This window comes from Corvus hawaiiensis, chromosome 25 (assembly GCF_020740725.1).
Source record: "Corvus hawaiiensis isolate bCorHaw1 chromosome 25, bCorHaw1.pri.cur, whole genome shotgun sequence".
NCBI lineage: Eukaryota > Metazoa > Chordata > Aves > Passeriformes > Corvidae > Corvus > Corvus hawaiiensis.
In genome coordinates, this window is record NC_063237.1 from 6414924 (window position 1) to 6434683 (window position 19760).

The 19760-nt window shown below is 51.8% G+C and overlaps 1 protein-coding gene across 5 annotated transcripts in view; it reads left to right on the forward strand.

Annotated features, from left to right (window-relative positions):
* The window catches only part of SIK3 (SIK family kinase 3), a 70919-nt gene that overhangs the window by 39265 nt on the left and 11894 nt on the right, over positions 1 to 19760 (forward strand). For 2 of the 5 annotated variants that reach the window (XM_048328546.1, XM_048328544.1), the window contains 12 exons: positions 4035 to 4196; positions 9792 to 9916; positions 10179 to 10302; positions 11021 to 11139; positions 11480 to 11590; positions 11728 to 11871; positions 12418 to 12498; positions 12608 to 12717; positions 13167 to 13320; positions 13988 to 14143; positions 14654 to 14724; positions 17727 to 17870. In XM_048328546.1, coding sequence (XP_048184503.1) covers positions 4035 to 4196; positions 9792 to 9916; positions 10179 to 10302; positions 11021 to 11139; positions 11480 to 11590; positions 11728 to 11871; positions 12418 to 12498; positions 12608 to 12717; positions 13167 to 13320; positions 13988 to 14143; positions 14654 to 14724; positions 17727 to 17870 — 1501 coding nt within the window. The remainder of the gene's footprint in view (positions 1 to 4034; positions 4197 to 9791; positions 9917 to 10178; positions 10303 to 11020; positions 11140 to 11479; positions 11591 to 11727; positions 11872 to 12417; positions 12499 to 12607; positions 12718 to 13166; positions 13321 to 13987; positions 14144 to 14653; positions 14725 to 17726; positions 17871 to 19760) is intronic. The other 3 variants (XM_048328547.1, XM_048328548.1, XM_048328545.1) reach the window with 3 other exon arrangements.

Consider the following 19760-nt stretch of genomic DNA (forward strand, 5'->3'; position numbering starts at 1 on the left):
AGCCAGGAGGTCGTGCCTCTACCCAGTTTTGAGGATTTTTGGGCACTGCCCTCAGTGCAAGAGCAGAGAGGGGGAAACTCAAGTCTCAGCTTTTTGTATTCAGAGTTTCCTGAGGAGCCATTAAGACTTTGTTCTAGCAGCGGAAGCAATTTGCAGGGAGGAAACAGGAGCCCATTCTGGGAAGGTTTCCTTGCAGTCCTCGCATCTCCAGCGCTGAAGGGTCTCACGTCCTCGTGGGGTGGAAACAAAGTCGATGGCAGCTTGGGCTCTCCTGTTGGGTAAAACCTCCCCTGCACGGAGCTTCAGTGCCTGTCCCTCCTAGGGCAGGTGGGCTGGTTGGGAACGGCTGGATGTGCTGCAGGGATGGTGTGTGAGGTGTGTGTGGGCAGTGCAGCCACTGTCACCGTGTCTCTTACTGGGCACTGGGGATTCTCTGTGAAATTGGCCTGTGCTGAGTCTTTTTAAACTTTTTTTGGTCATGTCCTAACACCTGCGTGACATAGGCCTTAAAATGTAGTGCTGAAGGGTAAGGGGGGCTGACAGCTGTGGTTTTCTGGATGCCCAACACCCAGGGTAAGGCTGAGGGCAGCCTCATAGAACCGGAGTTACAGCATTGTGCTGTTGTGAATGGCAAGTTTTTGTAAGGAACACATCTTAAGTTGCTTCCCTGATGCTTTCAGAACTTCCCAAGGCTTGAACCATACCGTAGAGCTGTCAGTATTACACAGGCAGTGCTAGAGGTCAGAATTGTCAGCTGAAAGAGCGGTGGTTTCTCTAAATGGCCCCAGTCAGTCACCGCTGGCGGCGTGTCTGGCCCGTCCCTGTCGGTGTGAGCTCTGCAGGATCCCGGCTCAGCACCTGGGAGGGCTGTGCTACCTGTTTATCCAAACTTCCAGTAAAAGGGCTGAGCACTCCTTCAGCAGCCAAGCTGTGCCGTAAGAGCCTTTGATTCATCTCTTACTGGAAATGGTTTGATAATTCACTTTGTTTGTGTAGTGGCGCGCAGGGACCAGGGACAGGCCTTGGGTTTGCTGTGGGCTTGAGCAGCCAAATGTAAATTGTTATTTTTGTCCCTCTCCGTGTTTTGCGTGTGGTTGGGTCGCTGGTTTGACATTATGAAGAAATGAATGTCTCCTTTTAAACATAGGGTGGTCTCTGTTCCAGGTCCCTCGAGTGTCCTTTTTTGAGGTCAGATGGAATATAGTCTAAAAATCTGGTTTGATTTCAGCTGTTTACTATGAAAACTGTAAATAATCTGCAGTCCTCACTGACTGAACATGGGTTCTTGGTTGATTAACAAAAAAATCACAGGAAATTTAGAAAATTACCATCTGGTTCATGTGGTTACCACGTCTGCCCTGTCTCCCCACTGCCCGCCCGCTTGACCTGAGCTCTGTGAGCATGAACTGGGCAGACACACTAAACAACGTTGTGGTGCCCGTCTCTAGAAGGTCAGACTGCTTCTGACATCACAAGATCACCTAATTCACTGGAAATGTGACTTAATCCACCACACAGAGGAGATGTGAAGCTTCATCAGCGTTTGTTTTCCAGACAGAAAGCAGCTTAAAAGCAAGAGGCGTCTGTCCAGAAGCGGGGAGTGGAAACTTGTGTGTCAGTGCTCTCTGAACCAGAAGGTGATTTTTCTTCAGTGTAGGGTTGGATTGTTTTTTTAACACAGAGAGCAGCATCAGGTGCTTCATATAAGTACAGAGAGCAGTGACTGATGTCTGTAAGCGTTGTGCAATGAAATGATGCATTCCTTCCTCTCTGGAAGACGCCCAGAGGAGCATCGCTGTGCACCGAGGAGCGCGGTGACGCTGGCATGGCCCGGCCGCGGGTCTGGGTGCTCTGGCACGCTCAGAGCAGGGTGCTGGCTCCCAGCTCAACGCTCAGGTCAGCTCTGTAACCTCCACTGCATGGGAGGTTTATGCAGACTAAGCTCTCAATGGTTAATTTTGGCATACAGTTGCCCTTGGTGGTATGTGAAGTATTCTGTAGCCTCATTGTTTCTGTCCTTCCTCTGGAGCTGGTGCAGAAATGTCAGCGGGCTCGGAGCGCGGTGCCTACGTGCAGAGCCTGGGCCTCCGCTCCCAGCTCTTCATGAAAAGTGAAATTTCACGCCTAACCCAAAAAGGGCTTTTTGCAGCCTAAGCAGAACTGGCTGGGCAGAGGGGCAGCAGAGTTTTCTGGGTGAGAGGCACAGGGCAGGGGTGCCCCAAATGCCAGGACTGAAGGCGGGTGTCGTTGGCTGTGCCGGGACTGCTGAGCTTGGTTTGGGCAAAAATACACTTAGGAGAGCCTTGCAGAAAGACACCTGCTGCAGTAGCTGGGTTTGTTTTCTTGCCTGCAGGAGAATGGCTGAAATATTTCGGGAATTGTTGAGAGATTGGAGCCTTGTGCTTTGTTTCAAGGGCACTCGCTGTATGGACAGGCTGGCTCCCAAATCCCAGCGGAGCAGAAGGTGTGAATGACCTTGTTGAGGAGCTGAGCTATTACCTGTTGATCAGTGGCTTAAATTGGAGCAACCCTTGCTGTGCTCTGCTGTCAGTCTCCTTAGAGTAACAAATTTATGACCACACAAATACCTTAATGAAATACGATGGGGGAATTTGAGATGGTCACTTTGCTTTGCCGAGCGAGCGAGCTGAGGGTCAGATTTGACTTGGTGATGGTTTTCCTTCTCCAGCCCTGGTTCAGATTTGCTTATGGAGTAAGTTTATCCGATGAATAAGAGTTAATTGACAAGTTCTTTGAAAAACACCTCAAGTCTGTTGCACAACATGAGTGGGCAAAGGCAGAAGTAGGTTGCTGTGCAGTCAGGAGCAGCACAGCTGCTTTGATGGATCTTGGTAATTGGTATTTACTGTGAGTCAATTATGTCACAGGTATTTTAATGAATGGGTGACTGGGGAAAAACACAACCACCTGATGAGAAACCTGCACAAGTGATTTGTTGTTACTGTTTTCAAGAAGAGATATCTGTGTTGAGCCCCCAGTTTAATGGAGTTCAGGGAGGGACATGAATCATTTCAGCTTAATTTTGGCCAGAAATGTTTTGAGGCCAACTGGATGGCCCCACCAAGGAGTTACAACCTCCTGAAGTGAGGCTTCCTATCTGTGCCTTTTCTGCTGCCTGTCTCCTGCCTGTCCATCCCCACTCATGGGACAGTGACAAGTGGCTTCTGTGAGCCTGGTGCTTCCAGGTTTTAAGTGGATTGACTTCAGCTGGGTCACTGCTGTGCGCCTGCCTTTGTGATCTCTTGGAGAGGCTTTTCCTGTCCGTGTGTGCAGTGCTGGCTTCCAAGGAAAGCCCAGCTGGCAACAAACACTACCTTTGAGTGAGAGTACAGGCTTTCAGCAAAATATTTGGGAGTGCTCAGATTTCCGTAGTGGAGGCCAGCTCCATTTTTATAATGAAATGCTTTCTTGGATTTCGCAAGGATGTTGTTGCACCGATCCACGGAGAGGGAGGATGTTAAATCCCTCCTGCAGCTGGTGGTGGCTGTGCTGGCTGGAGAGCTGAGGTGAGCAGCTGCTTGTGGCTGTGGCTACCTGGGACCTCGCTGGTTCCAGCAGGAGTTATCTTCGAGGCATATTAGACCAAAGAGACGTTTCCTGTGAAAAACCAGGGGAAGGAAGGATGGCACGTGGCCAGGAAGCTGCACCTCTCAAGGTGATGTGGTACAAGGCTTGGGATCTGGCTGAAGGCAAAGGCTGCAAAAGCTTCATTTATATTTTGATATAGAAAGAGATCTTAAGACCTTTCACACTTGTGTACAAAACAGTTCTGATTTTCCAGGCATCCCCTCAGCTGTCCTCTATATAAAATAAATTTCAAAGCCTTTCACTCGGAGCCAGCCCAGGCAGGGACGGGTTGGCAGTGGTGTGCCTGATCCCTGCTTGTGCCTCTTCCATGTCTGGTGTTGGAGCTGGAAACCACACTGTACCCCGCTGTTCCCACCTCCCCAGCTCTCTCCACGAGCATGAGAAGCCGCTGTCTCCATAACCCTGTGTTCTCCTTCGCCTCACAGATCACCTCGTGGCCCATGGGCGCATGGCCGAGAAGGAAGCCCGGAGAAAGTTCAAGCAAATTGTGGCTGCTGTCAACTTCTGTCACTGTCGTAACATAGTCCACAGGGATCTGAAGGCAGAAAATCTCCTCCTGGATGCAAACCTGAACATCAAAATAGCAGGTGAGCTAAGCTGAGCGGTGTGGGAGGAAGGCAGCTGCTTTCAGGAGTTAATATATGTAGGCACTGGCTGCTTCCAGGTATTCAGGGAGAAGGAAACGCGGTGCAGCTAAAGGAAGCTTTGGATTTCTGTGTGGCCTGCTGCCCAGAGCTGAAACTGCCAGGTTGTAGCCAGGAGATTTATATCTCTCTTCAAGTAGTGCAAAGTAAAAGAAGGAAAAAAAGGCAGGTTTGGCTTCCCAGGCTGCAGACACTGTGGCGTTCACTCCTCTGGGTGATGGGTGAGACAGTGTCACAAAACTGACCTTGTTCTGAGTCCTGCTGCTGGTTCAGGGCTTCTTCAAAGCAGGTCAGGCTAGGTGAGAGAGCAGAAATGGCGAAGTAGGGATGACAAGGTGGACGGTGGAGCAGTGAAGGGGAAACTGCGCTCCTGGAATCATTCACAATGTGGTGTGACAGAGCCAGAGCGGCCTCAGTGCTGTGGGGTTTTATTCCCTGCAGGGAGAGAAGCTGAAGTAGCTGAACACACGGGCCCTCACTGCCTGCTCCCAGAGTTTTGCAGGGATTTTTTTGTCATTAACTGCCTTTCCAGAGAGCTTCCTCCTTGGGCATTTCTGTCCTGACCTAGCACAGAGCTGCACATCTGTGGTGCTCTGACCATGAGACTGAGCCTTGGCTGAGCTCTGGGGGGCACTGACTAGGCTTGACTTCATTGGGCTTGGTGGGATTATGACCAATTGAACCAACAAGATTTAACACTTAAGAGTTGGACTCCATCCTTGTGGGTCCTTTGCAACTCAGAATACTCTGTGATTCTGCCCTGGTCATCTCATTCCATGGGCTTTGGAAGTAGAAGATCTCATACTCAGCATTTAATTCTGCCAGAACCTGGAGCATAGCAGAGCACCTTTGGAAAGCACTTGGTTGCCCCCTCTCCTAACAGACTTCCTGGGGGAGCTCATTGTCTTTTGCAAGGGTTTGTAACTTTTTTTTTTGCTTTTTTTTAAAAAAGTGCTGAGGGCTACAAAACTCTTCAGTCTGAACAATTTTACTTCTGGGAGGTGGGAAATACTTCTCTGTCTCGATAGCATCTTGAAGAAAGGAAACTGTAGCTCGTTGTTGCTGTTCTCTCGTGTACCATCCAGAGGTGTTAGATTAGAGTTCAACACGCGGTTTGTGGTAAAATCATCAGTAATTTCTTCTGCTTCCCTCATACTCTGTTTGTGAGGAGGGAGCGGGGAAGGAATAGGGAGGAGAGATGGACTTCATGGACTTTCCTCTGGTGCTTAACAGTGTGAACCACGTCCTCCTTGGCACAGGGATGATAACCTGCTCCTCACTGTTCTGGGAGCAGGAGATAAGTGAGAGACGCATCGCTGATGAAGCAGGAGTGCAGCTCCTTGGAGTAGGAGTGGAGAGCTTGTGGAGCTCAGGGAGAGGCTGCTGGGGAGGTCTCTGAGCAGCACTTTCTGGTGTTTTATGCAAAGGCTGCACTAATGGTTTGAGGCCATCTTGTGTTCACGGGAAAAATCCGCTCTGCGTGGAGGGGGAGGGTGCCTGGCAAACAGCGAGAAGTTAAAAACTAACCCAGGTGGAAACTGGAATTCAGCTGGATTTGCTGGAGAAATGTCCACATGAGCAGGCTGAGAAGGTCTGGAAATTGTGGAAACCTTTTTTTATCTAAGGGAGTTGGAAACTATTTTCCTTCCAAATCTGTGCTCCCAGAATGACTCCAGGAGATAGTCCCTGCCCTGGTGGTGGCAGTGGTTGCCTTGGCAGGAAGATGCTGTAGTGCTTTGAAAAGTAGCCTGGAAAAGCTGATTTATGGTATAGGATTTTCCAAGTATTAAGTTTTCTCCCTATAACTCATCAATTACAACTTGACACCAGTTCTTCCATTGTTTCAAGGGCAAAAAAAAAAAAAGAAGTGATAGCAACAGATCTGCTTCACACCAGACCTCCCAGGAGAAATGCTACAGAAATGCACCTACCAGTTACCCTGGTGGAGAACCAGCTGAACCTTCATTGCCAAACCTGTTAACTTTGTCTAACTTAAACTTTGGAGCTTTTCAGACTCTCATCAGTGCAGATTCTCTGGCACTTTCCTCCTGACGTCCATTTGCGGCTTTAAATCCCTTGCCTGGCATTGGGCAGGTCCCGGCTCTCAGCCTGCAGCCCTGGGGTGGGCAGTGCTGCTGGTCTCGCTGATGGCCCCTGTTTGGGTTGGTTTTTGATTGATTGCTGCTGCGCTATTTTTCCGTAAACAGCGAGATCCCAGTGCTGTGACCCTCGCTCTCATTTTTCCCATGGATGCTTTTTCTCCAGTGTACCTTCTCAGAGTCTGAGTCAGTAGCTGCTGGCACTGTGTTCTCTGTGCTCCCAGCTGGAGAGTTCAGCCAGGAGCTGATGATTGCTAAACACCCCGGCCTTCCCGGGGTATGGTTTCGGAGAGGAATGTGATCTATGCATCGCTTTGCATTCGTCTGTCGGCTGCTCCTTCCCCTCCTGAGGATGAAATCCCTGTTGGGCAGAGACTGAAGCCACTCCTTGAGCTCTGCTCCAAGGAAATGTGAGGGACTGCATCCACTGTTTTGTAGCAGAGATGTTTCTCTTAAATATTTTCCCTGTATCACATCATTGTCACTCACCTTGCTGTTCAAAAATGCCTCTTTCCCTCTGCATCTGTTTGTGGAACAAGACCTGATTGCTCCCTGAGGACTTGGATTTATGCATCTCCTTGGCCATAGATTTTAAGAAGGTTTATTTAAGTTGTAATTTGTATTTTTGTTTGGTTTAGATTTTGTGCTGAGTCGCTCCAGGGTTTTCAAATCCTCCCATGAACTGTTTTTGGGATTTTAAAGCCCTGCTGTTTTCCCCAGCCTTGACCTCAGTCCCGCAGCGCAGGTGGGATCTGGAAACCGTTTCCAGCCTGGGAGCAATGTCCGTGTCCAGTGGAGCTGCCTGGCTGCAGCTCCCCACAGAGCCCAGGAGCCTGAGTGCCTGGAGCCCGGGAGGGACAGCTCTCCGCAGGGAGAGGCTTCATCCTGAGATCCTGGGAGCTCTGGGACCCGCTGGCCCCGTTCCCTAAGGACAGACTCTGCATTTTCCCTTCTCCCCACCTCCCCTCCCTGTCCAAAAGAGCTGTGAATCCCTGGACAAATTTCAACACGATGTGGAAGGGGTGAAGTTTCCCAGCCGACCAATCTGCAGGAAGCAGAGGAGGGTGCAGGAGGCAGCTGTTGCGTGTCTGTTCCGAGGCCGCGGTGCTGCCAGCTGGCATGGCACAGCCCTGGAATGGCACAGCCCTGCCCCTGCTGCTGACACTCGCTGTGACCTGTGCAGCAGAGCGGGGAACACCTCGGGCCTCTCACCTTTGCGGGGCTGCTCCCGGCTGTGTGCTCCTTGGAAAATACAGGTGGTTCCCCAGGTGCTCAAAGCCCACTCCTGTACTTACAAGGACAAATAAAAGTAACTAAACCAGGATAACTTGCTCAATATATGGGAAGTGCCAAAATTCCACGGTCATAAGGAGTTCATGTCTAAACCTGATACAAATGCTGTGTGTTGGGAAATACATCCAGTGCTGCAGCATTTATTGCCGGCTCCAGTGGCCATAACTCAGGCACTTGTTACACATCCTGCTTTGAACGTGAGACAGCAGCTCAAAAGCTTGCAGAGGTGGAAAAGACAATTGTGCAGCTGTGTGCTGTTTCCCTGGAATTGTCCTCCAAAGGCTGACTGGAGGTTTAGATGGCTTCACTGCCAACAGCAAAAACCCAAGGAGTGTGTACGTGCCTTGTTTTGATACCACAGTGCTTCCGAAGAACATTTACCATCTCTGCTCTGTTTTGAGGTGGGCTCGGAGCAGCCTGGTCTGTACTCCAGGTGTTTCCACGGGAACAGGCTGTGTTAGGTATTCTCCACATGCATAAATCGTCTCCACGGTGAGAATTTCCTCCCTGCGAAGGGACGGGAAGAAGGAATTCGGCTGTGCCCCCCTGGAGCTGAGCTGGCAGGAGCAGCACCAGGTGGGCTGCTGAGTTCTGCAGGCGCTGTGCAAAGGAGGAGAGGAGTCACCTGAAATTAGGTCATGGAAAATCCTGTAAGGAGAGCAGCGAGAGGGAGCACAGGCTCACCAGTTAGTGCGTTCTGGGGAGTGCTGGTGGGGTTTGCCTGCCGCTGGCACGGAGGTGTTGGCCGTCGCTGGTGATCTTCGCTTGGAATTCCATGTGGAACTGGTAATTAATTGGTAATTAACTGGTAATATTGGGTGATCTTGAATGTGTTAGAAAAAACATGTAGTTTTTATAGGATTTAGGAGAACAAAGCTTTCTGGATGGCTACGGATAAAGGGCTGTAAAGAGAAATTAGCAGATAAAAATGAAGATGAATTTTCAAGCAGAATGTGTATTTATTTCAGGAAATGGGGAAAAAAATCCTTTGTACCTTTGCACCTCAAATATTCTTTATCATTTCTATACATTTATTAAAATACACATTTTTCAGTCAAATTTTCCCACAACTCTGGGGTCTTGTGTTTCACTGCCACCCCTCAGCTGTGGATCACCCCAGATCTGCTGCTGTTCCGACTGGTGACAGAGGCAAAATTCACTTTAAGCCCTTCCTTAAGAGATTCCCACTTTCTGCAGCTCTGCTGTGTATTTTTTCCATGACACTTTTTGCTTTAATCAGTCAGAATTTGCAAACTGAGTGTTTCTGGCCCTCCCTGCTCTCCCTGCTGCGAGGAGCTGCTGGTGCCAGTGCCATGAGAAATGGCCTCGTTGCCGTGGGTCCCTGTCCGTGGGCATTAATGTCACTTGTCCCCCTGCTGGCACATCTCTGGCAGAAACAGAGGCACAGCACTTGCAGATAACCTTGCACTGGTCCTTGATGGAGTTATTTACCTGAGGACACCTCAGAACTCCTCTCTGCAGCTGTGTTTGCTTCAATTCAATTGAGGTGAAAAAAAGGAAGGAAATTTAGTGAAGATTCTTTCTTTTTACCAGAACCAGCTCCCTTGTCTTGGATCCAGACTGGTTTCCTTGCCCTTTGCAGTGCAGTTACCAGCTGTGAGCCAGGGGCAGGCAGGTTAATTAGCAGAGAATGCCATTAGTGCCCACATAAGCCAATGTGAGGTGAAGACCTTTCTCTTTCAGGATTTATTATTTGCTCTTGGAGAAGGATTTGACTCTGTTTGTAGAGCTATCCCCCATAACCAAAGTTTTCAGCCCCTGTAGTGCTTTCTGGAAAAATCAGAAGTCCCATTCTTTTTCCCTTTGCACTCTGTCCTTGCTGGCACTGCCCAGACCTCAGGGCACCAGGGAGGTTTGGAGTCGCCACCCCTGGAGGTGCCCAGAGAAAGACTGGACGTGGCACTCAGTGCTCTGGGCTGGTGACAAGGTGGGGATTGGTCACAGCTTGGACTTGATGACCCTGGAGGTCTTTTCCAACATCAGTAACTCCACTTCTGGTGTCTGTGTACCAGTTACCCGTTACAGGATTGTACGTGACTTTACCAGACTCAGCAAGTTACTGAAATACCGTTTGTTCAGTTGGAGTGAATCGCATTCCTCTCATCGCTTCTCTTTGTTCTTTCAGATTTTGGGTTCAGCAACATCTTCACCCCTGGCCAGCTCCTTAAAACCTGGTGTGGGAGTCCTCCCTATGCTGCTCCAGAGCTCTTTGAAGGCAAGGAGTACGATGGGCCAAAGGTTGATATTTGGGTACGTGATGAGCCTCTTTCTCTCTGACTTTGATCTGATTTTTGCTCTCTTTGTTTGGCTTTGCTTCCCGAGCGCTCAGTTCACGTCTTGGAGAAAAGTCCTGACACAGCAAAAAGTGTTTTCCAAAGAAACACTTCCAAAATTGCCTTCTGGCTACTACATCCTGTATTTTCCCTGCGGGGAGGTGCCAAAAGCATGAGTTGCCCAGAGATGGATTTTCATTCCGTCTGGCATTGCTGACGTGCGTTTGTTTTGGGCGCAGAGCCTCGGCGTGGTGCTCTACGTGCTGGTGTGCGGGGCCCTGCCCTTCGACGGGAGCACCCTGCAGAACCTGCGCGCGCGGGTGCTCAGCGGCAAGTTCCGCATCCCCTTCTTCATGTCCACAGGTAAGGGGGCAGGGAGCTGGGGACACAGGGGCTTTCACTACACCTCTTCCTGTTTTAGCTTTTTACGGCATTGTGGGGCGTGAATTTCCAGCAACAGCCCCGTCAGAGACGAGCGTTTGTGTCCTGCTGCTGCAAAAACACTTCTGAGCACTTTAATAATAAATCTGGGGTGTGAAAAGTGTGATTAATTTTCATATAAAACCAGCTTAACAGAGTCATGTGTAGGTACTTGGTTGCCTGCTGTCAGGTTAAGGAATAATTCTGCGTGGAGTTTCCCAGCCAAAAACTTCCTTGATTGCTGTCTTACTTAGGGAAGAGGTTCTCTCCATGCAGAAAACTCTGCTAAAACGTGGTGCTTTCAAAGCAAACTTAGATCCCAGCCTAAGCAGGAGAGCCTCAGCAGTCCCTCTTGGTGACAGCACATGTGTAACATGATGGAGAAACCACTCACAGTGAGCACTTCAAGGGCTTTGCTCTCAACCTCCCAAAGCCACTCATGTCAAGACAGGGAGGCACAGGGTGGCTTCCCTCCTTCCTAGCACAGGGGAATCCATGTCTGCAGCAGTGTGGCATGCTGGAGACCCAAGAGGAGTGAAGTGCAGAAGAGAAGCAGTATTTCTGTGAGGTGACTTCCCAGAGGGGAGCACACTGCTTGGAAAGGGAACGCTGCAGCAGCCGTGTCCCTCCCGCGGGTGACCCGGCCTCTCTTCCCTGGCAGAGTGCGAACACCTGATCCGCCACATGCTGGTGCTGGACCCGAGCAAGAGGCTCTCCATGGAGCAGATCTGCAAACACAAGTGGATGAAGCTGGGGGAGGCTGATGCAGAGTTTGACAGGGTGAGCAGCAGGGAGCGGGGTCTGCTTGGTGACTCAAACAGGCTCTGGGCACGTGGTGTTGCAGTGTTGGTTCTGCTCTTTGGGAACACTCATTTCCAGGCGTGGCCTTTCCCTTTTCTGTGTCTCCTGGCCTTGCTTTCCACATCACTCTTTAGCTGCGTACGTTTTTGTATCTTCCCCCGTGGCACTGGGAACTTGGGGCACTGGATTTTGGATCGGTTGCCATCAGACCTCACGCCAGCTGCAGCCAGAGCCCGGTGCTGGGGCTCTTGGGAGTGCTGTGACTCACCGGTGTGCCTTTGGGAATGTCAGCCCTGACTCTGTGCCTGTGCCCTCACAGCTGATAGCAGAGTGTCAGCACCTGAAGACCGAGAGGCAGCTGGAGCCGCTGAACGAGGACGTGCTGCTGGCCATGGCAGACATGGGGCTGGACAAGGAGCGCACGGTGCAGGTGAGGCCTGGCGTGTCCTGCCTGCTCCTCTTGCTGATCAGGGGCTGTGTTTGGGGGCAGCTGAGCAAGCCCAGCACAGTGTAAAATGTATTTTATCACTGGGCAAGAAAGGGTGACCGCTCTTGTTTGCCTTTCAGTCGCTGCGAGCCGACGCGTACGATCACTACAGCGCGATCTACAGCCTGCTCTGCGACCGCCTCAAGAGGCACAAGAACCTGCGCATTGCACCCTCGCCCAGCATCCCACGCACCATGACCTTCCCCACCTCGGCCAACATCCAGGTACATCCCCTTTGCCAGTGTTCTTCCAGCCCTGCAAGGGCAGCCAGTCCCTTACCTGCGAGACTCAGACTGCTCGTGGGTGTCCACATCCTGGCTGGAGTGTCAGTAATGTTCCTCGTCTGAGAATTTGGTGTGTGTTTAGGGTACCCTAATCCTGAGGTTGGGAACAGTTTGTGCATTGGCTGAACACCCTTCAGACAGTCTCCTGCTCGCTTAGTGACAGAGGGGAGGGAGCTGAAGGAGTTACTGGGAGCTGGAGTTCCCAGCCCAGGGCTGCTGTGTGATGCTTCTTCCCCACCTTGTGCTACTGTTGGAGCAATGAGCACTTGCTTTGGGAGAGGCCAGGTCATAAGGGAAGCAGAGGAGATGCTCACCCTGCCTGAACAGAAGAAGGGGGGTAAACGAGGCAACTCTTTGAGAATAAACAGCTCTTCACTGGCTCCAGGGTCACCTCCCTGTTCCACGTGCTTAGGGCTGATGTTAGTCCTGCAGTGTTTGTAAAGCAGTGCTGTGTTTGTGTCTTCTGATCCTGATCTCTCCACTCAGCAGACAGAACAGACAGGCAACACCATGAACATCAACGTGCCCCAAGTCCAGCTCATCAACCCTGAGAACCAAATTGTGGAGGTGAGGTACACCCCCATGACCCCTGCAAGCTCTTTTCCTGGCTCACATTGAAGCCGTTCCTTTGATCCTCATGTTGTGTTTCAACATCTCCGATGTTTGTCCTGCCCAGACTGATGGAACAATGAACTTGGACAGTGATGAAGGGGAAGAGCCATCACCCGAGGCTCTGGTCCGCTACCTCTCCATGAGGAGGCACACAGTGGGAGTAGCTGACCCACGGTGAGTACTGCGCTCTAGCCTGGAGATCTACTCCCAGCATGTGACTCTGGTCCTTCTGGGTGTTCCTTTAAAGGTCCCAGTCCCCTTGCACAGCTTGGTCAGTATTTTAGATGGGGATGAGGTACTTTTTTCCTGCTCTTCCTCATCAGCTCTGGGTAAGCCGTGCTTTTGGTCAAGGCAAGTGTCTCACCTGAGCTGCTCTGCTGTCATGTCCAAGGTGAAGGTTTTGTGATAAATGCCACTAAGGTTAATGCCAAGAGCTAATTCTGGCAAATCTCAACGTGGAGGGGGAAAAGGGACAAATAAAACCGAAGGGTGGCTTGGCTGCTCTGTGTGACCGTTTTCCAGAGCAGTAAGAAGCTTTTTGTGAAGGGAAGCTGGATGTACTGGGTCTGTGAGGGGTTTCCTCACATCACGGCTGATTCCCCTCTCCGAATGTGATCGCACAGGACGGAAGTCATGGAAGACCTGCAGAAGCTCCTGCCTGGCTTCCCCCGTGTCACTCCTCAGGCTCCGTTCCTGCAGGTGACCCCGAATGTGAACTTCATGCACAACGTGCTGCCCAGGCAGAACCTGCAGCCCACGGGGCAGCTGGAGTACAAGGTACTGCCCATGATCCCTGCTGTGCTCTGTGCCCTGCCAGGTGGGAGGGGTGTTTGTGCTCACACTTGCTCGCTCTGTTTGTCACTCCTTGGACTCCATAAGCCTCAAGAATTACTCTCTTTATGTATGATTCCAGTTGGTTCTCTAAAGTAGGTTTAGATCAAATATTAGGAAAATATTCTTTACTGTGGTGAGGCACTGGAACAGGTTGCCCAGAAAAGTTGCAGATACCCCATCCTTGGAAGTGTCCACGGCCAGGCTGGATGGAGCTCTGAGCAACCTGGGACAGTGGAAGGTGTCCCTGCCCGTGGCAGGGGGTTGGAATGAGACGATCTTTAAGGTCCTTTCCAACCCAAACCATCATGTGATCCTGTGAAAAAGCTGAAGAATGAAAGAGCAGTGCAATATGAAATTAATAAATGGGCTGGGGAGAAATAGGACTGTGCTGCCTGGCTTCGAGCTGCAGGTTGCAGCCTGCTTGGCAGCTAAAGCAGTGCACAGGGAGCTGCAGAGTTAAACCCTGCTCATCCACTGACGCTGCTGGCCCCGTGCCCCACGTCACTCAGAGATGCTGATGGCATCCCTGAAGCCCAGAGGGCTTGTCTTCTCCTGGTGTGTGACCTGGGGCTGCGGCTGGGGCGGGTAACGGTGCTGTGTGTTGTTCCAGGAGCAGTCCCTGCTGCAGCCCCCCACCCTGCAGCTGCTGAACGGGATGGGCCCGCTGGGCCGGCGGGCGTCGGACGGCGGGGCCAACATCCAGCTGCACGCGCAGCAGCTGCTCAAGCGGCCCCGGGGCCCCTCGCCGCTCGTCACCATGACGCCAGTGAGTAGCACAGGGAAGGCAGAGTGCTTAAAAATATCCCCTCTCGCAGGCAGAGGTGGCTGTGCCCAGGTCACAGCAGGCCCGGCGCTGCAGGGCTGTGCCTGCTCGCTGCCAAAGGTTCCCCTGTTCCCCTTGCGGGACTTGCTGTGCTCTCCTGGAGCTGGCAGGTGGGGTTGTGTATTCCTCTCTGGAACTGACGGTGTTTGTGCACTTTCTCATGGTTGCTTTTGTCCATCCCATGAGAAAACTCAAGTGTCCATCTTGGGCATTTGTGTGTGTTCCCACTCCCTGGGTGCATCTGTATCAATGAATTCTCCGAGTAGCAGCAGCCCTGCCCAGGCAGTTGGGCTGGGGAAGGAATGTTGGAAGGGGTTCTTGGCCAGGTTTCCTTGGTGCAGCAGAGGAGCCAACACACACCCCTGTGGAAGCTTGTTTGGGAAGATCAGGTGTCCCCTGTGCAGAGGGGACTGTGCTGGGTGTCCTCTGGAACTGTGACTTCTCTCTCTGCAGGCTGTCCCGGCTGTCACCCCTGTGGACGAGGAGAGCTCCGATGGGGAGCCGGATCAGGAAGCTGTGCAGAGGTAACTCCCACTCTGTTAACATTTGCCCTTCCTACCTCCACGAGGCTCACCTTGGGCTGTTCCAGAGCTGATTCAAACACAGCCACCTCATCAGGGCACCAGTGTTGATTTTACAGCGAAGGCCCAACACCTCTCCCGTTCCTGTGGGTGTTGATTACTTTAGGCAGTTACTCCTCTGGCACTACTGGGTGCTTGCAAAGCTGGATTCCCCTGAAATGGGTAGCTGATTGAGCAGTAGGTTCTCCAGAAACTCTTGGAACTGCTAAATTCCTTTGCTTAGTGTGCACCAGCATGCAATCCACACTAACCTGCCAAGTGAGTGCTGAGGGATTCCCCTCCCTGCTGAGTGCTGGAGGTGGGAGGATCTCCTCTGTGGCCTTGGGTGCCAGTGCAGCAGCTTTTGTATCAAGACATGCAGTAAACATCCAACTCTGATGCCTCAAACAAAGTGAGCTTGCTGGAATTACGGTTACCTCTAGCTGCTGATTTTAGCATTAGGCCTTAAAATAGTCTGCTCCGATAAGGAAAACATTATTAGCACAGGCTGGGAACTTCTGTTCTCTGTGTCTGCTCCAAACACGTTGTAGGAAGTGGGTAGAATGTGCTTGTACTTTCTCAGTCCATGAACACACTAACCATGGCCTTGCTAACATTTTCTTAGTAGCTTTTGCATAGTTTCTTCTCTGCTAACCGGCTGGGCACTACGTGTGGTGGGTGCTCCTGCTTCTTACCTCAAACTGGAAGAGCTTTCTGGATCCCCCCTTTGTACAGATCATCACCTGGGTAAGGGAGTGGCTCCGCAGGGGCTCACAAGGGTTCAGACTGGGGGTTGTTGCAGGCAGGGTGACCCTGGGATGGGTGCAGATCCTGCTCCAGAGCCTTGGCCAGCTCTGCTCCTCTCAGTGCTCCTGAGGAACAGTGGGTGTGAGCAGTGACAGACTGTGCACTGAGACTCCTTTTGCCTACCTCAGCCTAGACAGTCTACTTGTAGCCTCAATAATAGCCTCAACAGCCATGAAAAGTTTTAATTTAGGGCCGATAGTGTCCTCTGACAGCACCTCAGACAGCAGGTGGTCTTTTTGGCTATGATGAATCTCATTCTTGGCAAGGGGATGCCTGGACATCTTACCTGGGCAGATTTTCACTATTCTAAACCTGAAGGTTTCAGTTGAGCCTTTAAAGCATTAGCTCAGCTGGAAACATTTTGAAACCCCTGTGCAGTGTTTTGCAAGGCACTGAAATGTTCAGATCCCACTGAAAACCAAGTCCCCTTGGACTCAGAGGTCCCCTTGCTGCTCTTGACGGTGCTGCCCTTAGTTCTTTCATAGCACATGTTCTTCTTCCACCAGATGGCCTTGAAAAAGCACCATCCAGGTTGTGTGTTGTTCTCCACCCCCTTGTGTTGCGACATGTCAGTAGTCATCAGAGGAGAAGGGTAAATAGCGTTAACATCAGGGACAGATGCAAATATTTAGCTTCTCAGAACAGTGCCCCAAATACTCTGTTTGCAGCCACCAGCGAGCAGCTTTGGCCCTCCTTAATCTGACCTTGAAAGCAGAGCGCAGTCTTCTCTCTGTTCCAGGGAACAGTCATATCTCCTTTGAGCTTTGGGAAACTTTCTTCCACCCGAAACGCTGTTAGAGCTCATGATTGGATTGTTCCCTGGAGGGCTGAAATAAAATGATCTTAGCAAACCACAGCAGTAAAGCTCTTTGGGAAACTTTCCCTGTCTGCATCAAATGATTCTTAAACAGCTAATGGCATGGGCTTTGGCGGGGCACCACGGCACTGTTAACCTGCTTCTTCTGCTTCAGTGGCTTCAGCAGCAAAGAGAGGCTGGGTTTGGGCAAGTCTGTATCGCTTGCTGCTCTTTCTGCTTCCCGGGGGCAGTTGCAGGGCAAAAGAGCAAAGGTGAGAATTGGCAGGTGTCACTGGCCAGGTGGTCCTTGGCTGGTTACCAGAGCTGCCTCGCTGCTGGTTCACAGGAGCAGAAAGGGTTGAGTTCACACACAGGCGTTCATCCCAGCGGCCTTGAGCGGGCACAGCTCTGGGTGCAGTGCCAGCCCTGGGCAAGGGCTTCACCCCCCTCTCTGCCGGCCCCACTGCCCTGGGTCGGCTGTGCCAGGAACAGCAGGGCAGGCAGCAGCTCTCAGCACTGCCTGGCCCTTCCTCGCATCCTCGCCGGAGCAGAGGCTCTGGGTTCCCCCTCCCCGGTCTTTGGGGGGTTTGCAGGAGTCCTGCAGCTCTTTTCCAGTGCAGAGCGGGCTTTTGTTTAAGCTATTGCCTCCCAGCTCTGGTGTGAGAGGCAAGCCCAGCCTTGGTGCTGGTGGCTCCAGAGGGAGGGACTCTCTCGCTGCTCGGGTTCCCGTTCCCTGCGCATCCCGGGCCGTTCCCGACTTTCCCGGAGCGGAGCAGGGACTAGATGGCGCACTTGGACCGGGCTGGCACAGCCCTGCCTCAGCCCAGCCCTTCCTCCTGCTCCTCGGGCAGCCTGGGGTGCCCCTCGCACCCTTCCCCTGCTGGCGGCCAGAGCCGGGGTGTCCCGGGGTCGGTGTGAGGAGCGAAGGCTCCCCTGGCAGGAGCAGCAGCTCCTCTCTGTGCCCAGCTCCTGCTGGCCTATCTCTGCCTTGGCTCCCCGGGCTGCGAGAGAGAGGCAGACCTGCTCGAGTGGGCGAATCTGCGCTGAGGGCAGGTGGTCTCCCGGGTATTCCCAAAGGGATATACCAGCATTCCCCTTGAGGTGAAACGTGGCTTTCCTGCTGGGGAGAGCGAACGGCTCCTCTTTCCTTCTGAGGCTGGCAGTGGAGCACCAGCAGCTGAAACTACACTTGTCCCAAAGCACTGGTGAGCCAGTGCTGTGACGGGCATGGGCAGCGTGTCCGTGGTGTGTTCTGAGCACTGCACAAGCTTCTTCCTTCCCGTTTTCTCTGGGTTATCTAACACTCCCTGTTTTCGGAGTACTCCCATCAGTCTCTTATAAAATGTGCTCCTGCTTGTTGCAGATACTTGGCAAATAGGTCAAAAAGGCACACTCTGGCCATGACCAACCCTACAGCTGAAATCCCTCCAGACTTGCAGAGGCAGCTAGGACAGCAGTCCTTCCGACCCCGGGCTTGGGCTCCACACCTGGGACCCGACCAGCACCGGTGAGTAACGGCACCGGCCGGCCGGGCAGCTTGCGCCAGGAATCCTGCCCAGGTGGCGCCTGGAACGGAGCACTGAGGACATCCCACTGGCAGGGAGGGGTGAGGAGGAGGAGGAGGAGGAACAGGGACAAAGAGCAGACCCACAGAGCAGAGGGTGTCTGACCGCTCTGGCACGGGCTCCCTGCCTGCAGGGACCAGCAGGAATCAGCTGGCTCTTCCGTCCAGTCCCACTTTTGTGGCTGGAGATGATTTGCTGGAATGGCTGCCATCACAGAAATATTGGGAATAAGCTATTTTTTTTTAGAGGAAAGCTTTTCCCTGTGTAATGGTAGGCATCAAGGCAGCAGACTTGCTACAGAACCTTTTTGGAGGCAGATGCAGGCAAAAGATTGCACCAAGAGTCATCCACAGCAGAGCTTAAAACCCTCACTGTTCTGCACCAGAGTTGTGTGTTCTGACTGCAAAGTCTCTTTGCAAAGCTCCTCAAGAGTAATTTTATTTCTCATCCTTGATAGGAGTGATGTGAGCAAAGGAAGCTGGGTGGGGAAGAAAACAAAAATCACAATGTCTGGGAAAGAGGGAACCTTTGGATCGGATCTAAACACACTCAGGATGTATGGGAGGGACAGTCCTGATGGAGAGGTGTTTATGTGACAAAGTCCTTGTCACAGCAGCCAACCGGAGATGCTAATGCCACAGGGAGAGCTTAAATTCCTCCTAATAAAAAAAACCCTCTTAAAAAATACTTAAACGTGCTCTGACCCCTCTGTGCTGGGAGCAAACCAGCTGCACACTGGAGTTTGCTGCCTGTTGGGAAAGCAGTGGCTGCCAGGCCAGGCTGGTGCTGGTGTTCAGCCCCTCAGGCAGCTCACACTGGCAGGCTTGACAAAGCCCTTTTTATGGTAGCCAGAGACCTGCTGAGCTGAGCACTGATGTAATCATCAGGGACAGGTGAACTCTGAGCAGACTGAGACAGTGCTAGTGCCACGCTGGAGCTCCGGAAAACCAAGATAAGCACCTCTCTGTCCTCAAGTTACTCCCTCAGAGGTGCCTGGGGGATGGGAAGAGCAGGAGGGGAAAAATTTCTAGGGCCCACAGCTTGATAGGAAGAGGAGTGCAGCTTGCAAAACAAGCAGAATGTGCTGTGTCCTGCTTTCAGGATTGCTGCAAATCCTAAAGGTAAGCCGGGTCCCTCACACACAGCAGGAACGGAATTTTTACAAGACTTTAAACACACTTACCCTGTAAATAATGCTGGTGTCACCTCTGTCTCTTGGCACTGGAGTCCTGAGGCTGTTGCATCATGAGCAGGGAGGTATCTGCTTGTTCCACTCTTGGTGTTGTAACGTGCTGTGAGCCTGTTTTGTGTTTTTCCTGTGAAATCACGGAAATTTCATCTGACCATGGTCTAAACAGAGTGTCCCACAGTGAGTCCGTGACATACCTGGCACAGAAATTAGCAGTCGCTGTGTAAATAAACCACATTACTGAATAGCAGCTGGGTTTTATTTTAGCCCTTAACCTATTTTAAGCCATCTTATGTATCTTCTTTTGTAGCCCCTGGTTTTGTCATGTTAAATACCTGAAAGCAGAATTGAAGTACAGCTGTAGAGGGAAGTGCAGCTGTTCTGCCTTGCCCACACGGGTTTCAAAACCTCAGCATGATTTTATCTGTGGCTTCTGCCTTCCATCAATGCAACAGGAGAACAAATGGATCAGGATAATGGATGGGATGGCATCAAAAGGCAGGAGCACAGCTCTTTCCTTGGAAGGAAGCTGAACTATGTCCTGCTAAGGCAGAGACAGTGACAAAACTGAACCCAGCCTGCTGGAAGTGGTCCAGCATCAGTCACTGTGTGACAAGGGGAGCCTGGAACAGGCCCTCAGAGT